At 44.1% G+C, this 20935-nt stretch overlaps 1 protein-coding gene and 1 long non-coding RNA gene across 4 annotated transcripts; one reads left to right on the top strand and one right to left on the bottom strand.

Moving 5' to 3' along the window:
• The first annotated feature begins 5 nt into the window (after nucleotides 1-5).
• Nucleotides 6-9626, top strand: LOC135270813 (uncharacterized). 3 transcript variants are annotated; one of them, XR_010338963.1, is made up of 5 exons: nucleotides 6-378; nucleotides 1265-1379; nucleotides 3724-3823; nucleotides 5580-5703; nucleotides 7728-9626. It is a non-coding gene; the product is annotated as an uncharacterized LOC135270813 (long non-coding RNA). The 3 variants fall into 3 exon arrangements; XR_010338961.1 differs by having other exon boundaries at nucleotides 3724-5703; XR_010338962.1 differs by lacking the exon at nucleotides 1265-1379 and having other exon boundaries at nucleotides 3724-5703.
• LOC135270812 (single-pass membrane and coiled-coil domain-containing protein 1) lies at nucleotides 5135-12075 on the bottom strand. The gene is made up of 3 exons (XM_064366965.1): nucleotides 11899-12075; nucleotides 6622-6771; nucleotides 5135-5769 (listed from the first exon to the last, which is right to left on the bottom strand). Exons 1-3 carry the CDS (start codon nucleotides 11946-11948, stop codon nucleotides 5325-5327), a joined length of 645 nt encoding a protein of 214 aa, XP_064223035.1. The 5' UTR covers nucleotides 11949-12075; the 3' UTR covers nucleotides 5135-5324.
• Nucleotides 12076-20935: the final 8860 nt, after the last annotated feature.

Here is a 20935-nt window from a genome sequence, read left to right as displayed (position 1 = left end):
GAGATTTCTGCTCCCGGAGGCTTCAGACACCCCTGGTTTCTTGGTTTCTGGGTAGAAAATGGGAAACCTCAAGCCAAATTCAACAGCCAAACAAGGTGCATCACCTGAGGTCAGGAGTTCGAGACCAGCCTGACCAACATGACGAAACCCAGTCTCTACTAAAAATACAAAAATTAGCCGGGTGTGGTGGTGTGCACCTGTAGTTCCAGCTACTTGGGAGGCTGAGGCACGAAAATCGCTTGAACCCCTGGAGGCGAAGGTTGCAGCCAGCCGAGATCACGCCACTGTACTCCATCCAGCCTGAGCGACAAGAGCGAGACTCCGTCTTAAAAAAAAAAATAGCCAAACTGTTTTTCTAATTCTTCCCTCAGTACCCTTGTGAGTACCTTTTTAATTCTATTGATTTGTAACGAAGCACCTTAGGTCTCTTTCCAAAATTCTTAAAGCAGCATCTCCAAGAAATATTGTCAGAGAATTCACAAACCTGGGACAATTTAAGAGACACTTATACTTCCTTCCGTATGGCCCAGCCACTTAAAGTCTGCAGCCCAGAGTAGGTTATTTCAGAATTGCCTTCCCGGCTGGGTGCGGTGGTGCACGCTTGTAGTCTCAGCAGTTTGGGAGGCCAAGGCGGGCGGATTAGGAGGTCAAGAGATCGAGACCATCCTGGCCAACATGGTGAAACACCGTCTCTACTAAAAATACAAAGATTAACTGGGCGTGGTGGCTTGCGCCAGTAGTCCCAGCTACTCAAGAGGCTAACGCAGGAGAATCGCTTGTATGGAGGTTGCAGTGACCTGAGATCGCGCCATTGCACTGTAGCCTGGGCGACAGAGCGAGACTCAAAAAAAAAAAGAATTGCCTTCCCTTCTAAGGGCCTCAGGCCGTTTGGCTTGAGCAACAAACATCAAAGCTGTCTCAGTCCTAGAGCTTAGATGTTATTCACGGGCATCATTTATGTAATATATAGTTTATTAAGTTTCAACAATCAAAATTCTACAAAGGTACAAGGGAGGTTAACAAGAATAGAATTTCACATTTTATACATGTCGAAGTACGTTTTTATGTCTTGGCATTAACCTTTTGAATTGGTAACTGATTCTACGGATTGAGTTCTAAGAAAAAAGCGGAATTTGGCCATGAAAATGAGGGGAAATACATAAGGAATGTGATCCCTATACTTAAGACCCTCGCCTAAGGTTTTCATGTTTTGTTTTAGAGTTGGGCTGCTGGGGCCTGAGGTTTTTTTTTCCTTTTGTTTTAGAATTGGGGTCTCACATCATTTAAACCCAGGAGGCGGAGGTAGGAGTGAGCCAAGATCGCCCTGCTGCACTCCTGCCTGGGGGATAAAGTGAGACTCGTCTCAAAAAAAAAAAAAGGTGAGACTTATTTCAAAAAAAAAAAAAAAGGCCATCGCTTCTCAGCCTTTTGCCTAAGATCAAGTGTAAAAAAAAAAAAAGGCCAGGCACGGTGGTTCACGCCTACTGTAATCCCAGCACTTTGGGAGGCTGAGGCAGGTGATAGCTTGAAGTCAGGAGTTCGAGACCAGCCTAGCCAACATGGTGAAACCTCACTCCCCATCCCTACTAAAAATATAAAAATTAGCCAGGCGTGGTGGCAAGCGCCTGCAATCCCAGCTACTCAGGAGGCTGAGGCAGGAGAATGGCTTAAACCTGGGAGGCAGAGGCTGCAGTGAGCCGAGATTATGCCATTGCACTCCAGCCTAGGGGACAGAGCAAAACTTTCGTCTCAAAAAATAAATAAATAAAAGAAGTAGGATCTTACTATTTTGTCCAGGCTGAGGGAGTCTTTCACCTCAGCCTCTGGAGTAGCTGGATCTAGAGGCTTGTAACACTGCACCCAGCTCCAGAACTGCATTTTTTTGAGAGAATATTAAATTAGTATGAAGAAAGAGAAAAGAAAATCACTGGGCATGAAAACCGCCTTTAAGTTCTTCTGAGATTGCTGAGAGCATTCAGGTTGGGTTAGAGGAGTGGTTTCCAGGTTGAGAAAAACAAGGAGACATGGGTCCTTGGTAGAAATCTTTGGGAGCTTTTATTTCGATGTGGATTCAGAAGCCTGTTATCTGTGATAGCTCACACCTATAATCCCAGCACTTTAGGAGGCCAAGGTGGGAAGATGACTTGAGCCCAGGAGTTTGAGTCCAGCCTGAGCAACATAATGAGACCTTGTCTCTACAAAAAATAAAATAATTAACTGGGTGTGGTGGCTCACACTTGTACTCTCAGCTACTCTGGTGTCTGAGGTAGGAGGATCACTTGAGCCTAGGAGGTCAAGGCTGCAGTGAGCGGTGGTGGTGCCACTGCACTCCAGCCTGGGCAACAGAGCAAGACCCTGTCTCAAAAAAAAAGGAAACCTGGGACTGTCATCCAGTTGTCTTAAGTATCAATCCCTTAGCTTGGAATTTCAGGCTTATTTTGTTTGTTTGTTTGTTTGTTTGTTTGTTTGTTTGTTTGAGACCGAGTCTCATTTTTGTCATCCAGGCTGGAGTGCAGTGGTGTGATCTCAGCTCACTGCATCCTCCACCTTCTGGGTTCGAGCAATTTTCATGCCTCAGCCTCCTACTGCTGCAATTACAGGCGCATGCCCTGTAATACCACATGCTTTGTAATACCACACCTGGCAAATTTTTGTATTTTTAGTAGAGATGGGGTTTCACTATGTTTGCCATGCTGGTCTTAAATTCCTTACCTCAGATGATCCACCCACCTTGGCCTCCCAAAGTGCTGGGAGTACAGGTGTAAGCCACTGCACCCAGACTTCAGGGTTCCTAATATGCCCACAACCTGCTTTTCCCATGGAGTCTTCCATTTTTCTTTTTTTTTTTTTTTTTTGAGATGGAGTTTCGCTCTTGTTGCCCAGGCCGGAGTGCAATGGCACGATCTCAGCTTACCACAACCTCCGCCTCCTGGGTTCAAGCAATTCTCCTGCCTCAGCCTCCTGAGTAGCTAGGATTACAGGTATGCACCACCACGCCTGGCTAATTTTGTATTTTTAGTAGAGACAAGGTTTCTCCATGTTGGTCAGGCTGGTCTTGAACTCCCGACCTCAGGTGATCCGCCTGCCTCAGCCTCCCAAAGTGCTGGGATTATAGGCATGAGCCACTGCGTCCAGCCAGAATCTCCCATTATTCTTTTAAACATGCAGCTATGCTTTGTTTTCTGTCATCCAAATGCTTGCTTTCATTACATTGCTTTCCCAGTTCATCCTAAATGGGTTGCTTTGTGGCTGTGCCTACTTCAAACATCAATTTAATGCACTTCCTCCAGAGAGTATTTGCCCCACCACCCAGTGATGCCCCTTTTCTAAATTCCCCTAATCATATATTGCCTAGTGATAATGATTTTTATTGCAGTTTTACTATTTAACTTCTATATTTTGATTTCAATCTTCAGGTGCTTATGTCTTGTATAAGGGATATATTTCATGTACTTCCTCGGATTTCCTTGGCCTTGTTTGCTTTCTGTACCCAAAATCACCTGCTCTGTGTGGGGCTTACCAGTTGCATTTCTGGAGTCTCTGGCTTCTCCTGCCACTTAGGAACAATGCAGGAGCTGGCTTCTCAGTGCCTGCTGGGAGGGTCTGGATGATACATGCTGGAATTATGGGAAGGGTCACTCCCCATGGAGTAACTTGTGCCAATTGAAACCAGTGGACTGAGTGAGCACGATACTTAAATTCCCTTTTCTTCTTCCTTCCAAGGATGGTTTCTCCAGTGTGGAAACAGACAAGACTGAGTGAGGGTACCTGCTGAACAACTGATGTGTCTCTTGTGGCTCATTTTCAAGGAGGGGCCAGCAAGGTAACACATCACCATGTATTACTTCAAATCCTTCTCTACCTAACTTCCTTCCAACTTTCTTCACTCTGGCTGTCCTGAATTTGTACCTCCCACATAAAGCATTGGCACTTAATCCTTACCTTGAGGGCAGGATTCACACATTTTTAATGTTTCTGTTAGCCACAGCACCTAGTACATGGCATTTGGTATTCAGTAAATATTATAAATAAATGGTCAAGATGTAAGAATTTCCTTTCCAGTATAAATAACTATGGTACTTCATTAGAGAACAAATACACATCAACATATATTTTATAGTACCTCATGATGTATATTTTAGGTGTTTTTGTTTTAATTTATGAAAATAGAGACAAGGTCTCACTATTGTTACAGCTCTTTTACTCTTATAGTTCAATGAGTTCTGAGTTCTTGTCCCACGACTGACAAAAATGAGGTACGTGGACACTGGAGAGTGAGTAAGGCAGAGTAGATTTTATTGAGCGATAGGAAGGCTCTTGACGGTGAGAGAGGGTCTGAAGGTGGGTTGCTGGCCACGAGCCTGAGTCTATAGGTTGTTATGGGCTAGAAATGGGGAAGTGAATGCTGATTGGTCTGTGGGTATACTTGAAAAAGCACCATTCAGTAATAGGCACAATAGTGTAGAGGACCAATCGGGGAAGGGAAGTTATGTGTAAAATAGGTGAAGGAGAAGGACCAATCAGGAGAGAGTGCCAAACAAGAATGGGAGCTCTCAGTCGGGTTCATGGATTTATCTGGAACTCATAGCTTGGTTTTCAGGCTTTAGACTGTCCTTGGTTGAAGGTTGAATTTCACCAGGGACCCATCCCTGTCTACCTAGGAATTTACCTGCCTCCTATTGCTATCACTATGTTGCCCAGGCTGGTCTCAAACTCCTGAGCTCAAGTGATCCTCCTACCTTGGCCTCCCAAAGTGCTTGGATTACAGGCTTGAGCCACCATGCCCAGCCTTGTTTATTTTTTAAATATGTAATATATTCACATGGTTCAAAATTAAAATGTGCAAAATGGATTAGCAGTGAAAAGACTTCCTCTTATCTTTGAACCCCTAGCCTCTTAGTTTTCTTTCCTGACAATTAATATTATCACTTTCTTGTCTATCTCTGCAGAAGAAGTTTATGGATATATAAACTCATATGCTTTATATATATATACACACACACACACACACACACACACACGCACACACACACACATGCACACACACACATGTATATATTTGGTTTTGCACCACTTAGCAATATATATTGGAAATAAATATTTGAAAAGAACACTACATTTGGTGATAACTTCATATCATTACACAAAGAGCTTCTTCATTCTTTTATAGGGCTACAAAGAAATTATCTATTGTGTTAATTTGTCATAATTTATTTAACATCCTCTCTTTGCTATAAAAATAAGACTATAATAAATTGTGTATATTTTTGCCATTTGCAAGATAAATTACTAGAGGTGGAATTACTGGGTCATAGGATGATAGATTAGTTTTTGACGGATGGTATCAACTCTTTGAGGGATGACTTTTGCTCTTCAGGGGTCTTAACTGCTTTCCCCTTCTCAATTACCTGCACAGCCCTCAGCAAACTGTCCAGCAGAGACTGATTCTTTACCATGTTAGTAATGAGAAACGTGATGTCCCTGATGTACATCTGTCTCACTTTAGCAGCATAGTGTTCTGCCTTGTTACCATGTGCAATAAAGAAGGTACAAAGTGCTGCGATGTCTCCTTCTTGCAGTCCACACTCCTCCAGAATGGACTCCCATACAACTCTAATGCGCTTGTTCTTAACTTTTCGTCTGAGGACAGAGGCTAAGGTTGGAAGACCTCTCACCAGATCTGGCAGCTTCTCAAGCACACGAGTATGCAAGCGGATAAGTACTTCAATGACATAGCTGTATACAATATTCAATTCCATTGAAGTGAACCTACAAAAAATATGGAGAGCTTCTTAAGCAGTCAAATATTTTATGTAGAAAGAAAAAATAAATTCTTTTAGAATAATTCAATATTAACCCAGTAGGAGAACCATCTGTTGTAATTTAGAAAATATTTACCTTAGAATTCAAATTCAAATACTTACCATTTTTTTTAAGAGATAGGGGTCTCACTTTGTTGCCCAGGCTGTGCTCAAACTTCTGAGCTCAAGTAATCCTGTCACCTCAGTTTCCCAGAGTGCCAGGATTAAAGGCATGAGCCATCATGCCCAGCCAATACTTACTTTAGAATTAATGCAGATAGGCTGGGCACAGTGGCTCACTCCTGTAAATCCCAGCACTTTGGGAGGTCAAGGTTGGTGGATCACCTTAGGTCAGGAGTTTGAGATCAGCCTGGCCAACATAGTAAAACCCCATGTCCACTAAAAATACAAAAATTAGCTGTGTATGGTGATGCATGCTTGTAATTGCAGCTACTTGGGAGGCTGAGGTAGGAGAATCACTTGAACCCAGGAGGTGGAAGTTGCAGTGAGCCAAGATTGCGCCACTGCATTCCAGCCTGGGGAACAAAGCAAGACTCTGTCTCAAAAAAAAAAAAAAGAAAAGAAATAATGCAAATAAGGCTTTGGCAAGCAAGAGACTCTGTGATGAGATATCTGCTACAGTGCCTGGCATATGAAGAGGTGCTCAAACTAATCTTTTTTGAAAAATAAATGAACCTATGAAAATGTAGTTGCTTTATAGTCTGCTGTTGGAAACATACTAAAAAATTCAGTTTTGGAATGACCACTGGAAGCTCTCACAAAGTCACAGAATTCCATTGATTTCTCAACAGATACTCACTTGAGTGCCAGAACTGCTGTCCACATCTCATCTTGAGCTGCTTGGCTTGCCAGAGTCTTCCTATGATGTTGAAATTTCTGCATCAGGTTATCCTTGGTGAAGTCTAGTTCTTTGAACTGTGCTTCTAACGCTTGGAGTTTGTGGTCTACTCTGTAGGATAACAGAATCAAATAGGTTACAGGACAAAACTAAGGTTTTGCTTTAAGCTAAGGCTCTAATACGTTATTTACAACCACTACCAAATTTGGATAGCTTTTTTTTGACTTTTACTTTAAACTATGAAAGGAAAATGGGTAGCTATTTGAATTTGAAAGTTTCAACAAATGGTCCCATTTGCTGTTCACTCTAGCCATCATCCTTGTCCTTTCATTCCATATATTGCAAACTTTTGAATTGTCTAATTACCTGAATTGCCTGCTATGTCTTGTATTATACCTTATACTTTATGTATGTATGTATGTATGTATGTATTTATTTTCTAACACAGAGTCTCACTCTGTCACCCAAACTGGAGTGCAGTGGCAAAATCACTACCTCCCAGGCTCAAGTGATCCTCCCACCTCAGCCTCCTGAGTAGCTGGGACTACAGTTATGTGCCACCACACCTGGCTAATTTTTTAAAAATATTTTTTGTAGAGATCGGATATTACTATGTTTGGCTGGTCTCAAACACCTGGGCTCCAGCGATCCACCTGACTTGGCCTCCCCAAAGTACTGGGATTACAGGCATGAGGCACCATCCCTGGACTATTCTTTATACTTTTTTTTTTTTTTTTTTTTTTGAGACGGAGTTTCGCTCTTGATACCCAGGCTGGAGTGCAATGGCGCAATCTCGGCTCACCGCAACCTCCGCCTCCTGGGTTCAAGCAATTCTCCTGCCTCAGCCTCCTGACTATTCTTTATACTTTTAAGAATATTTTATGTAAGCATTTCACAACAGTCATAAAAAGTAAAGCAGTCCTTTTTACCATTTTACTATTAAAGAAATTGAGTCTCAAGAAGACTGAGACCTAATGTCATAAAGTTAGCTAGTGCTGAGACCAGTATATAATAAGGTGACTTTTTCTACCCCATTCTAATTGTCCAACTCTTATCCTTTCTTCCAGGATCAGCTCAAATCCACTGCCTTTTTGAATCCCCATTTACCTTGAGATCTCCTTGCCTTCCTACTTCTCGCTCACAAGGACCGCCTCTGTGAACCCATCTCCCCACCTCCTGCTTTACTATTAGGGTTAGCCTTTCATGAACTAAACTGTAAGTTCTTGGAGGGAAGGAATCAGAGACTATTTATTTATTTATTTAATAAAGATGAGTCTCGCTCATCTGAGATGGAGTTTCGCTCTTGTTGCCCAGGCTGGAGTGCAGTAGCACAATCTCAGCTTACTGCAACCTCCATCTCCCAGGTTCAAGCGATTCTCCTGCCTCAGCCTCCCAAGTAGCTGGGATTACAGGCGCCCACCTCCACGCTCAGCTAATTTTTGTATTTTTGGTAGAGACCAGGTTTCACCATGTTGGTCAGGCTGGTCTTGAACTCCCAACCTCAGGCGATCTGCCTGCCTCGGCCTCCCAAAGTGCTGGGGTTACAGGCATGAGCTGCCATGCCCAGTAGAGACTATTTCTTAGATACCTTTATGCCTGTCCCCCAATACCCAGCAAAGGTCTTACACTGTAATAAAAGATTTCTTGTATGATTGACATCTTTGATGTGAATGAGATGCTGAATTCTGTAACCCAAAATGGGGATTCGAGTAGCTCTGAACAGCTGTGATCATCAGAGGGTGCTGTGGCACCAGAATTATGTCTAATTAACCACAAAGACTGTAGCAACACAACTCACTTGCCTAAGCCACCTACGTTGTCTTTATGAAGGCAGTGATGTGTAAACACACATGCTAGTTCTCTGAGTTTCCATGTCCCCAGTGACCTGAATACCTTTGCGGTTGCCCAGCATTCTATTCTTGATCATCTTTTATTCTTGGTCCTGAATTTCTCCCAAGGCTAATTCACCTTCAGGTATTAGGTTTCTTCTAAGCTTTAGACCTGTATTTTCTTTTTTCTTTTCTTTTCCTTTTTTTTCTTTTAAGACAGAGTTTCACTGTATCTCCCAGGCTGGGGTGCAGTGGTGTGATCTCGGCTCACTGCAACCTCTATCTCCTGGGTTCAAGAAATTCTCTTGCCTCAGTCTCCTGAGTAGCTGGGATTACAGGTGCCCACCACCACACATGGCTGATTTTTGTATTTTTAATAGAGATGGGATTTCTCCATGTTGGCCAGGCTTGTCTCAAACTCCCGATCTCAGGTGATCCGCCTGCCTTGGCCTCCCAAAGTGCTGGGATTACAGGCGTGAGTCACAGCACCTGGCCTAGACCTGTATTTTCAACTGTGTTTTGTGCATCTCCATCAAGATGGAGCTACCAAACCTCAACTCTCCTAAGCTTAACCTACTAATACCACCCCCATCTTCAGAAATTACTATGAAGGAATGTTGTCACTGCTTTACACATAGACAAGACTCACTATAAAATGTTCACTTCGTAGGAATATAAGCCTGTGTGACCTCATATGCCAGCTACTTCTGTCTACAAGTCAAACCCATGTTATTTGAGCTGGGTGCCGTGGCTTACACCTATAATCCTAGCATTTTGGGACTCTCAGGTGGGTGAATCACTTCAGTCCAGGAGTTTGAGACCAGCTTGGGCAACACAGTGAGACATCATCTCTACAAAAAATTTAAAAATTAGCCTAGTGTGGTGGTATGTGCACTTGTGGTCCCAGCTACTGGGGAGGCTGAGGTAAGAGAATTACTTGAGCCCAGGAGGTCAAGGCTGCAGTGAGCTGTGATCATGCCACTGCATTCAGCTTGGGCAACACAGTGAGACCCTGTGTCAAAAAAAAAAAGTCAGCCAGGTGCAGTGGCTCATGCCTGTAATCCCAGCACTTTGGGAGGCTGAGGTGGGTGAATCACAAGGTCAAGAGATCGAGACCATCCCGGCCAACATGGTGAAACCCTGTCTCTACTAAAAATACAAAAATTAGCTAGGCGTGGTGGCGCGTGCCTGTAGTCCCAGCTACTCAGGCAGGAGAATTGCTTGAACCTGGGAGGCAGAGGTTGCAGTGAGCCGAGATCGTGCCACTGCACTCCAGCCAGCAAGACTCCGTCTCAAAAAAAAAAAAAAAAAGTCATTTGGTATACCATTTGTATTAACTTTCAGACCTTTAAGAGTATATTGCTTATAAGTCATCTGTGGCTTGAACCTCAGAGATGAACTCTAGCTTGTCAATCAGTATAAAATTTTACAATTGCAGCAGTTCTTTGGAATCCTCTCACCAAAGGACAGTCCCTGGCCAGTCCAAATAAATCTAAACCAACATGCAAATCTGAACGCAGCCTGTTTTTTTTTTGTTGTTGTTTATTTGTTTTACTGCTAGTTCCTTAGTTCCATTAATGACCTCACCATCTATCCAGCTGCTTGAACTAGAAATCTCAGAATAATTCTCAACTGTTTTTTCTTCCCCTTTTATGTCTCTCTAACCCATTCCTGCCTCTCCATCTCCACTAAATGAGTTTCTCATCATCTTTCACTAGGACCTAAGATTACAGTAGCCTAACTGGACCCATGTTTTCAATTTCCAATCCATCCTCCAGACACATTCTTCTAAATCACAATTCTGATCCTGTAACTCAACTGATTATAAATGGTTTATGCCATCCTGACTTGCCCAGTGATATACTTAGAGCCAAACTGGATCTCCTCAGCAGGAAACACAAGGGCCCTTACCCTTTGCTCCTGTCTTCTGCCGGTCCCTCACCCATCCTAGTCATCAATTACATGAGACATCTAGTTACTACCTGAGTACATTATGCAATTCCAAGCTTACATATGGCTTATATGCTCTGTTTCCTCAGCCTAGAATTCCTTCCCATATTTTTCTGCCTCATAAGCTCCTACTTGTACTTTAAGATCCAGCTTAAGCTGAGTGCGGTGGCTCACGCCTGTAATCCCAGCTTTGGGAGGTCGAGGCAGGCAGATAACCTGAGGGTTTGAGACCAACCTGACTAACATGAAGAAACCCCATCTCTACTAAAAATACAAAAATTGGCCAGGTGGTGCATGCCTGTAATTCCAGCTACTCGGGAGAATCGATTGAACCTGGGAGGCGGAGGTTGCAGTGAGCTGAGATCACGCTATTGCACTCCAGCCTGGGCAACAAGAGCGAGACTCCATCTCAAAAAGAAAAAGATCCAGCTTAAATGACACTATATGAAGAGTTCCTTTTTCTAGTGTCAAAGGCAAAATTGATCCTCCCTTCATGTTCTATAGTCCTTTAGGAGCATCACCATTGTAAGGTCAATCACATTCAATTGTAAATATCTTTGAAACTTTTCTCTTTCCTACAGGTTGTGAGCTCCTTGAGGGCAGAAACCACGTTTTACTTATGTTTGTAAATCTAAGATTTAGCACATGCATACGTTGAATGGAGTTACAGCACCTGGGAGCAGACTTTTCTTTATTATTAATTTACATAGATTTGGGCCCGGAAAACTTAAACCACTGTGATAGAGACATAATTCTTCTTTTTGAGACAAGTTTCAGTCTTGCTGCCAGGCTGGAGTGCAATGGTGCAATTTTGGCTCACTGTAACCTCCGCCTCTCGGGTTCAAGTGATTCTCCTGCCTCAGCTTCCCGCGTAGCTGGGATTACAGGCATGCACCACCAAGCCTGGCTAATTTTGTATTTTCAGTAGAGATGGGGTTTCTCCATGTTGGTCAGGCTGGTCTCAAACTCCTGACCTCAGGTGATCTGCCTGCCTCAGCCTCCCAAAGTGCTGGGATTACAGGTGTGAGCCATTGAGGCTGGCATTTTTTTTTTTTTAGACGGAGTCTTGCTCTGTCACCAGGCTAGAGTGCAGTGGCACGATCTTGGCTCACTGCAACCTCCACCTCCCGGGTTCAAGCAATTCTCCTGCCTCAGCCTCCCAAGTAGCTGGAACTACAGGCACCCACCACCATGCCCAGCTAATTTTTGTATTTTTGGTAGAGACAGGATTTTACCATGTTGGCCAGGATGGTCTTGATCTCTTGACCTTGTGGTCTGCCCACCTCAGCCTCCCAAAGTGCTAGGATTACAGGCGTGAGCCACCGTGCCCAGCCATAGAGACAGAATTCTAATGAGAATTTCTGTAGTTCTTTGTTCATTTCTATTTTTCATTCTTCTCTTGCCCATCTTCCCAGAATAGCAGACCCATGCTTGCTCCCTTACTATACCCTTCAGCAACCTTTTCATTGCCTCCTTCAAGGATATCAGGGTTGTGGTTTCACTGTTCATCTTCTTAAGGCAAAAGGAAATAAAACAAAGCAAAACAAAAACCAATAAATGTTTGAATCCAAATTTTCTGCTGTCTTCCACTCAGCAACAGGCAGCAGTAGTATGAGCATTCAATCTACATTCTGCCTGAAAGGTCACTCAGTACAAGAAGCTTTTAATAGCTTGCACATCCAAATATAGTTTCAAGGAACTGCTCCTGTGAACACGGGTGTCCTGGAATGCACTATAACATTTGCCTTTGAAAACTGAACCATAGTACATCAACATAGAGCAACAACCATGTATAATTATGATTCTGTGTATATGCTGGTAAATGTATACACAGATACATTAATGTAACATATACTAGGATTAAATTTGATGGAAGTGTTCTCTCATATTTTAACAGCTTCATTATTTAATTGCAACCTAAATTAGGTTTAAAGAGTACCCCAGATCTTTTATGATCATGGTGACGATATCAAAGCAAAAAACCTAACCATCATTAGAAACTACTAATTACTTGTTATGGCTGGGCATGGTGGCTCACTCCTGTAATCCCAGCACTTTGGGAAGCCAAGGTGAGAGGATTGCTTGAGCCTAGGAGTTGAAGACCAGCCTGGGCAACAGAGAGAGACTCTGTCTCCACAAAAATTAGCCAAGGGTGGTAGTGTATACCTGTAGAGAGAGAGACTCTGTCTCCACAAAAATTAGCCAAGGGTGGTAGTGTATACCTGTAGTCCCATCTACTCAAGAGGTGGAAGTGGGAGGATTGCTTGAGCCCAGGAGTCTGAAGCTGCAGTGAGCTATGATCATGCCACTGCACTCCAGCCTCAGCAAAGGAATATATATATATATATGTATGTATAGAGGGGGGTGGGGAGAGTAAGCTTCTAGTATTAGTTTAGGAATTGAATATAAATATGGAAATAAAATAGGACTTCTGTTTTCTTTTTAAAATTTTTTTTGAGACAGAGTCTTGCTCTATCACCCAGGCTGGAGTGCAATGGCATGATCTCTGCTCACTCTATTTTTAGTAGAGATGGGGTTTCACCATGTTGGCCAGGCTGGTCTAGAACTCCTGACCTCATGATCCGCCCACCTCAGCCTCCCAAAGTGCTGGGATTACAGGTGTGAGCCACTGCACCTGGCCTAGGACTTGTGTTTTCATAAGATTTAAAATCTAATTGGGAAGATAGACTATATCCTTAAATAGAAAATATATATGGGATGTGTGCTAAGTAGATAGAGACCATAAAAATGATAGAAGATGAGAGACTAAGTCACTGAACTCTTGGGTCATTGGGGAAATACTCATACTGAAGATGATACTTGGCTTGGCCTCAAGGTCAAGGTCTTTGATTATCAGAGAAGAGTGTGAAAGGTATTACAAACTGGAGAAATTGTGTGAGCAAAATCACAGAGGTGGCAAAGTAAATGATGTGTTCTGGAAATAATGCGTGGGTATGTTTTGAGCAAAAGATTCATATAAAGAAAAAGAAAACAACCACAACATTTAAACTGGTAAGAGCCATGTCATGTATTTATTCATTCACTGAATAATTTATTCACTTATTCAATACTTACCGAACGTCACAAATATTAACCGAATGGATAAAATCTACGAATGAATGAGCAGCACTATTCCAGGCACTGGCAATAAGTAAGGTGAAATCCTTGTCCTCAAGGAGCCTACTAGCAGGGACACAGCACACAAGAATTACAAGAGAGGAGATGCATCTAGCTAGCCTGGTAGGTGTTTTGACAGATGTGAACTGTTGGTTCTACAAGATTAATCTAGGGCCAGGTGCAGTGGCTCACACCTGTAATTCCAGCACTTTGGGAGGCCAAGTCGGGCAGATCACTTGAGGTCAGGAATTCGAGACCAGCCTGGCCAACATGGCGAAACCCCATCTCTACTAAAAATATAAAAATTAGCCAGGCATGGTGGCACATACCTATAGTCCCAGCTACTTGGGAGGCTGAGGTAGGAGAATGGCTTGAACTCAGGAGACCGAGGTTGCAGTGAGTTTAGATTGTGACTGCACCACACTGCACTTCAGCCTGGGTGACACAGCGAGACTCCACCTCAAAAAAAAAAAAAAAGATTAATCTAGCAGTGATATTGTAGTATAATGTGAAATATATTCGATCTTTTCCCCATTTCAGTCAAAAAGCTCCTAAAACCCTTGGAATTTCCTGAGTGATAGGAGGGTCTTTTGATATTCATAATGAGCCTCTTTTGATCACACATGAGTTTATGCTAATGAGGTGATTTAGGGTGGTGCAACTAGAATAGCTTCCAGATAGGCTGGTCACCACAGGTTGGAACTGTCAGCTCCACCCACCAACTTCTAGGAAATGGAATGAGTGAGCTGGAGATTAAGTTCCATAAAATGTCAGGCAGGGCACAGTAGCTAACACCTGTAATCCCAGCACTTTGGGAGGCCAAGATGGGAGGATCACAAGGTCAGGAGATCGAGACCATCTTGGCTAACATGATGAAACCTTGTCTCTACTAAAAATACAAAAAATTAGCCAGGCGTGGTTGTGGGTGCCTGTAGTTCCAGCTACTTGAGAGGCTTCGGCAGGAGAATTGCTTGAACCCAGGAGGTGTAGGTTGCAGTGAGCTGAAATCACACCCCTGCACTCCAGCCTGGGCAACAGAGTGACACTTTGTCTCAAAACAGAACAAAACAAAAAACCAAAAAACTCTTGGACAATGAGGTTTGATGAGCTTCTGGGTTGCTGAATACAAGGAAGTGCTGGTGGGGTGATGCCACAGACAGGATGTGGAAGCTCCACAGCACCCCACCTCCCCCAGCCCCCACCCCGGCATACCTTCCCCTATGCATCTCTAAAACTGGCTGTTCATCTGTATTCGTTTTTTTTTTTTTTTTTTGAGATGGACTCTCACTCTGTTGCCCAGGCTGGAGTGCAGTGGGGCAATCTGGGCTCACTGAAACCGCTGCCTCCGGGTTTCAAGCAGTTCTTCTGCCTCAGTGCGCCCCCTCTCCCCAGTAGCTGGGATTACAGGTGCATACCACCACTATTACAGGAGTTATTAAAAACTTATTTTAGGCAGCTAGAAAGGGTAAAAGAGTCCTTAGTAATGCTTTTTCTTTTTATAAAAAGAAGTTGCCCCAAACATTTCTTTTCTAACAGAAAGTGGCCTGAAAAACCAGACCTGCAAGTATTGATGGAAGCCACAGGCTTGCATATGAAAATGCTGATGGCTAAGAGCCAGGTTCACCCAATATGGCAGTTCCTGCTACTTTTTCTTTGTTGCCATGTATGCAGATATCATGGCAGCCAGGTAGAAGCCACGTGTACAGGTATCATGACGACCAGCCAAGTAGCCACATATGGGTATTAAAGGTTAGAGTGGGAGGGCCAGTTTGTGTGTGTGTGTGTGTGTGTGTGTGTGTGTGTCAGAGTCTTGCTCTGTCACCCAGGCTGGAATGCAGTGGCATGATCTCAGCCCACTGCAACCTCTGCCTCCCGGGTTCAAGCAATTCTCCTGCCTCAACCTCTTGAGTAGCTGGGATTACAGGTGTGCACCACCATGCCCGGCTTTTGTATTTTTAGTAGAGACAGGGTTTCACCATGTTGGTCAGACTGGTCTTGAACTCCTGACCTCATGATCTGCCCACCTTGGCCTCCCAAAGTGCTGGGATTACAGGTGTGAACCACCATGCCCAGCCATGGAGGGCCAGTTTTTTTGTGGGCTACAAGAATGACACGCCTGGTCAAACCAATCCCCTCGCCCCTATGCAAATAAGACACTGCCTCCTCAAGCCTGCCAATATAACTGACTGCTTTCTGCTAAAGGAGTTTTTTCCGTTAGGCGCCCTCCTCCTTCTGTACAAGGAAGCTGTTCTCTTCCTTCTTGCCAATTAAAGTTTCCGCTCCTTAATCCATTCCACCTGTGTCTGTGTTGCTAATTTTCTCGACACAAGACAAAGGACCCTGGATGTTTCCCAGACAATGAAGCCATATCACCATGCTCAGCTAGTTTTTGTATTTTTAGTAGAAATGGGGTTTCACTATGTTAGCCTGGTTGGTCTCAAACTCCTGAGCTCAAGTGATCCACCTGCCTTAGCCTCCCAAAGTGCTGGAGGCAAAGGACCCTGGCACGAGACAAAGGACACTGGGGGTTTTCCTAGACAATGGAGCCATATCATTTTGGGGGGCTCCTCCGGAATCCCAAGGTACGACATTCAATGGAGCAGTGAGTAGAGCAGCGGACTCAAAATCTATCCTTTCATTCCAAGGCTCTTGCCCTCCATTTAAAAATCAAATCAAGTCAATAACAAGCATCCATCAGCCAGTTAAAGACACAGTGTGGCTTTCATTCTTAAAGACTTGGATGTCAGGCTTACTGGGGAGACTATGGAGAATCCCCCAATATCTATGGGTAATTGGGCACGTTGGTCATCCTTCAAACCAGCTTCCTTTCATGAGGAAATCTAACCATCCGTGAGGCCAGGAAAAGTTCTGAAGCAATTGAGAATTTCTGGCCAGTGCACCCCCTTGTGTTATTCAAAGGCTTCTAGACTGGACTCAGCCTCCAACAGCTCGCCCAGGTGTTGGTAAAGGATTCCCAGCTAGCCTGTCACAAAATTTCCCTTCTGTCTCTATCTGCAGTCACTAGGTCTCTTATTCTCTCTGTGTGTCAAATGTGAGGGAATTTTTACAGCCCAGAGAAGTAATCGGGTTAGGCAAGATCAGGAAGTGCTGTAGTAACCGTGCATATAGCTCAGGAAACTGCCCTTGGGATCTTCTAGGAACAGAGGGTCTCCCCTTTCCCCCACAATGAGGTCACTCACTACTATTCCACGAGCAAGCACATGGTATTTCTAAGCCAACAGCGCCATCTCGTGGAAAAAGAAATCCTCTCCATAGACACATTGTTCATTGTTGGTCCACTGTAGCTTCCTAAGTTTTCCTTCTTGCACTTTTTTTTTTTTGAGACAGAGTCTCACTCTGTCACCCAGGCTAGAGTGCAGTGGCACGATCTCAGCTCACTGCAGCCTCCACCTCCAGGGTTCAAATAATTCTCCTGCCTCAGCCTCCCAAGTAGCTGGGATTACAGGCACCCACCACCACGCCCGGCCAATTTTTATATTTTTAGTAGAGATGGGGTTTCGCCATGTTGGCCAGGATGGTCTTGATCTCCTGACCTCGTGATCCACCCGCGTTGGCCTCCCAAAGTGCTGGGATTACAGGCATGAGCCACCGTGCCTGGCCTTTTGCACCTTTCTTTATGATGCTTCTGTGAATGGGAAAATTCTACCTCCAATAATTATGAGTAAAATGTCCTCTGCAGTCCAATTTTAGTCTTGATACTGTCTCATCCGCAGGAAAATTCTCATTAGGCACTTAGGTCCTTTTAAGGCACATATTCTGTCTCCAATTAAAACAGTGCTTAGGCAGGGCGTGGTGGCTCAAGCCTGTAATCCCAGCACTTTGGGAGGCCGAGGCGGGTGGATCACGAGGTCAAGAGATCGAGACCATCCTGGTCAACATGGTGAAACCCCGTCTCTACTAAAAATACAAAAAATTAGCTGGGCACGGTGGTGTGTGCCTGTAATCCCAGCTACTCGGGAGGCTGAGGCAGGAGAATTGCCTGAACCCAGGAGGCGGAGGTTGCGGTGAGCCGAGATCGCGCCATTGCACTCCAGCCTGGGTAACGAGCGAAACTCCGTCTCAAAAAAAAAAAAAAAAAACAGTACTTAATTAGTAAGAGGATTTTAAGTCCAGAAGTTAACCAGAACCATTTTCTAAGGATAAATCCTTTAGCACGGGCCATAATAGCAGGCAATCTAGCACATTCCATACATTAAAGGAGCCTTTCCTTTTACATAGTCTTACCCAAGATCCATTTTTTCAGGGAGGCATATAGATCACACAAGTCTAGGAAATAAAAGGGGAATCACAAACAGAGAACTAGGACAGTGCGGGTATGCATGACTAATCCCATCCTCTAGTTTCTCTGGTTCCATGGCTTGGAGGGTCACACCTACAACCATGGGTGCCGCATTTAACAAGGTGCTGGGATCCAGGAACCAAGGCGGTATAACAGTAGTGGGGGACACTCCCACTGTCTTCTTCTCCACCCTGGGTCACACACTGAAAGGAAGGAGACCAAAAGGATGCCTTTTTCTCACTTCTCTTTCTAGGTGGGTAACAGACCATGTTTGACCTGCAGTCCTCTCAAGGGCATTCTGTAGCACTGGGACTCCTTCAGCCTTGAGACTTTGAAGAAAAAGGGCCTCATATTCTATTGCACAAGGACATGGCCTTCTTACCATCTTAGGGACTGACAAACCTGCTGAAAGGAACCTTGATCTTAATATTATCCAACAATTAGATCTTTTCTACAGATGGAAGGGCAAATGGTCTACGAGGTCCCATATGTACAGGCTTTCTTTGCCCTTCGAGACAAAGACAACCCAGACCTTTACAAGCTTTGTACAATGGACCCAGTTATTTTAGCAGCCATGGCAGGCAAGCCTGCAGGGAATAATTCCCCAGAGCTAAAGCAGACTCCAGAGAAACAATCTCAGACAGCTATTGAATTTCCCAACCCTTACAATCCCCCTCATCCAGAACCCCTTCCTGTTGGGGGGAAACCCCACAAGAGCCAAGGCAAGGACCAGAAGCCTCAGCCTGTTCTCATATAAATATAGAATTAGAAACAAATTAGAGATATAGTTACATAGTTATTCCTATATGTATAATCACATATAATCACATAGCTATTCATATGTAATCACAAATATATGCATAATCTTTAATCTTACTAATAAGTCTCAGGTGAAGAAGCACGGGGCTGAAGTGGCATTGGAAAAGAGGTGACCCTAAGGCACGATGCTCTGAGCCTTCTGTTATGCCTACATAAGGGCTGCTGGAGGATACCTTGGCTGTGCAACAGTGTCAGTGCTGTGAAAGCGCCCTATGTTTAGCCAGCTAGGGAAGGAGATGTCCAAGATGGCCGAGACATCTCCTTCCCTGGAGGAGTTAGGAGAAAACTCTGCTTCTCCAAGCTCTTGTGGTGGGCCTGATGGCTGTCAGGGAGGCCCGCAGACATCCGGGGACTTAATTGTCTCTATGTGGTGCTGTGCTTCAGCAGTCACGTTCCATGGCTAATTTCAAGTTCTGCTTCTGCACCTGGTTCCTCTTTTTCTTATGAGAATTAGCAATAATAACATAAATCTTCATGACCTTGCTATTTCTCGACGAGTATGAAAAAAGTGCTGACGCCTTAGGTTTTCTCTTTGCCTTGGCTTCTTGGAAATCCTGAGCCCCCTGTCTCCAAGACCCATGATTTACCTGACCCTATCACTGAGCACCATTACCTCATCCTACCTGCCCTTCCCACTGCTTTGTACTGAGTAAAAGTCAGAGTGTCCAGGCACTCGGGGCACTGCGGGTCTCTGCGCTTTGGGAAGCAGTGGACGTGTGGGCCCCAAACTCTCTTTTCTCTATCTTTGTGTCTTGTGTCTTTTATTTCCAGTTTCTCGTCTCCACACCAGCAGGGAGGGACTCACTGGACCCTGTAGGGCTGGACCCTACACCTTCCAATTGTACCATCAGCTTCTCCAACTCCACCATCTTCAATATTACCCACTTTATCTGCTTCACTCTTACCTCTGCAGGAGATGCCTGATGGAAATGGTGCTATGAAGGTTCATGGTCCCTTCTCATTACAGGATCTTAAGCAAATAAAGGGAGACAGGCCAATCTTCTGATGACTCTGATAGGTATATAGAAAGTTTCCAAAGTTTAACTCAGATGTTTGACCTCACATGGAAAGATGTTATGTTGCTCCTAAGTCAGACTCTCACTGCAGCTGAAAAGCAGGCAGTTCTTCAGGCAGCAAAAAAATACGGAGATGAGCAACATGTCTGCTATAGCAGACCAAAGAGAAAAAAAAGGAGATAGGGAAGGTGAAGAAAAAATGGAAACTCTGTTCCCACTAGGCAGAGAAGCAGTTCTCGTAGACAACTGTCATTGGAACCCCAATAACTCAGTAGATGAATGGAAAAGGAAGCACTTTTTAATGTGCATATTAGCCTTCAAAAAACCAGGCCAAACCTCTTAATTATTCAAAACTGTCCATGATGGGCCAAAAACCATGTTGTCTAGGCTGGTCTTGAACTCCTGATCTCAGGTGATCCACCCGCCTCGGCCTCCCAAAGTGCTGGATTACAGACGTCAGCCACCATGCCTGGCCAAATTTTATTGTTTAGAACAGTTTTAGGTTCACAGCTAAGTGGGTGGAAAATACAGAGAGTTCCCATATATCCCCTGCCCCTCAGAGACACAGCTTCCCTATTATCAACATCTCCCACCACAGTGGTACATTTGTTAGAATCCATGAAGCGACATTGACACATTATCATCCAAACTCTATAGTTTATGTTGAGATTGACTCTTGGTGTTGTTATGTACTATGGATTTTGACAAATGTATAGTGACATGTATCCACCATTGAACTATCATACAGGATTGTTTCACTGCACTAAAAGTCCTCTGTACTGTGCCTATGCAGCCCTCCCTCTCTCTAAACTCTTGGCAGCCACGGGTCTTTTTACTATCTCCATAGTTTTACCTTTTCCAGAATGTCATATAGTTGGCATCATATAGTATGCAGCCTTTTCAGATTAGCTTCTTTTACTAAGAAATAGGCATTAAAGTTTCCTCCATGTTGGCCAGTTGCAGTGGCTCACGCCTGTAATCCTAGTACTTTGGGAGGCTGAGGCGGGATCATCTTAGGTCAGGAGTTCAAGACCAGCCTGGCCAACATGGTGAAACCCCATCTCTACTAAAAAATACAAAACTTAGCCAGGCATAGTGGCGGGTACCTATAATCCCAGCTACTTGGGAGGCTGAGGCAGGAGAATCACTTGAACACAGAAGGCAGAGGTTGCAGTGAGCCAAGGTCATGCCATTGCACTCCAGCCTGGGTGACAAGAGCGAGACTCCATCTCAAACAAACAAAC

Source organism: Aotus nancymaae, unplaced genomic scaffold, assembly GCF_030222135.1.
Source record: "Aotus nancymaae isolate 86718 unplaced genomic scaffold, 86718_ANA_hifiasm-v0.15.2.pri h1tg000067l, whole genome shotgun sequence".
In the NCBI taxonomy this organism is placed as follows: Eukaryota; Metazoa; Chordata; class Mammalia; order Primates; family Aotidae; genus Aotus; species Aotus nancymaae.
This window is presented reverse-complemented; position numbering and strand designations above follow the sequence as displayed.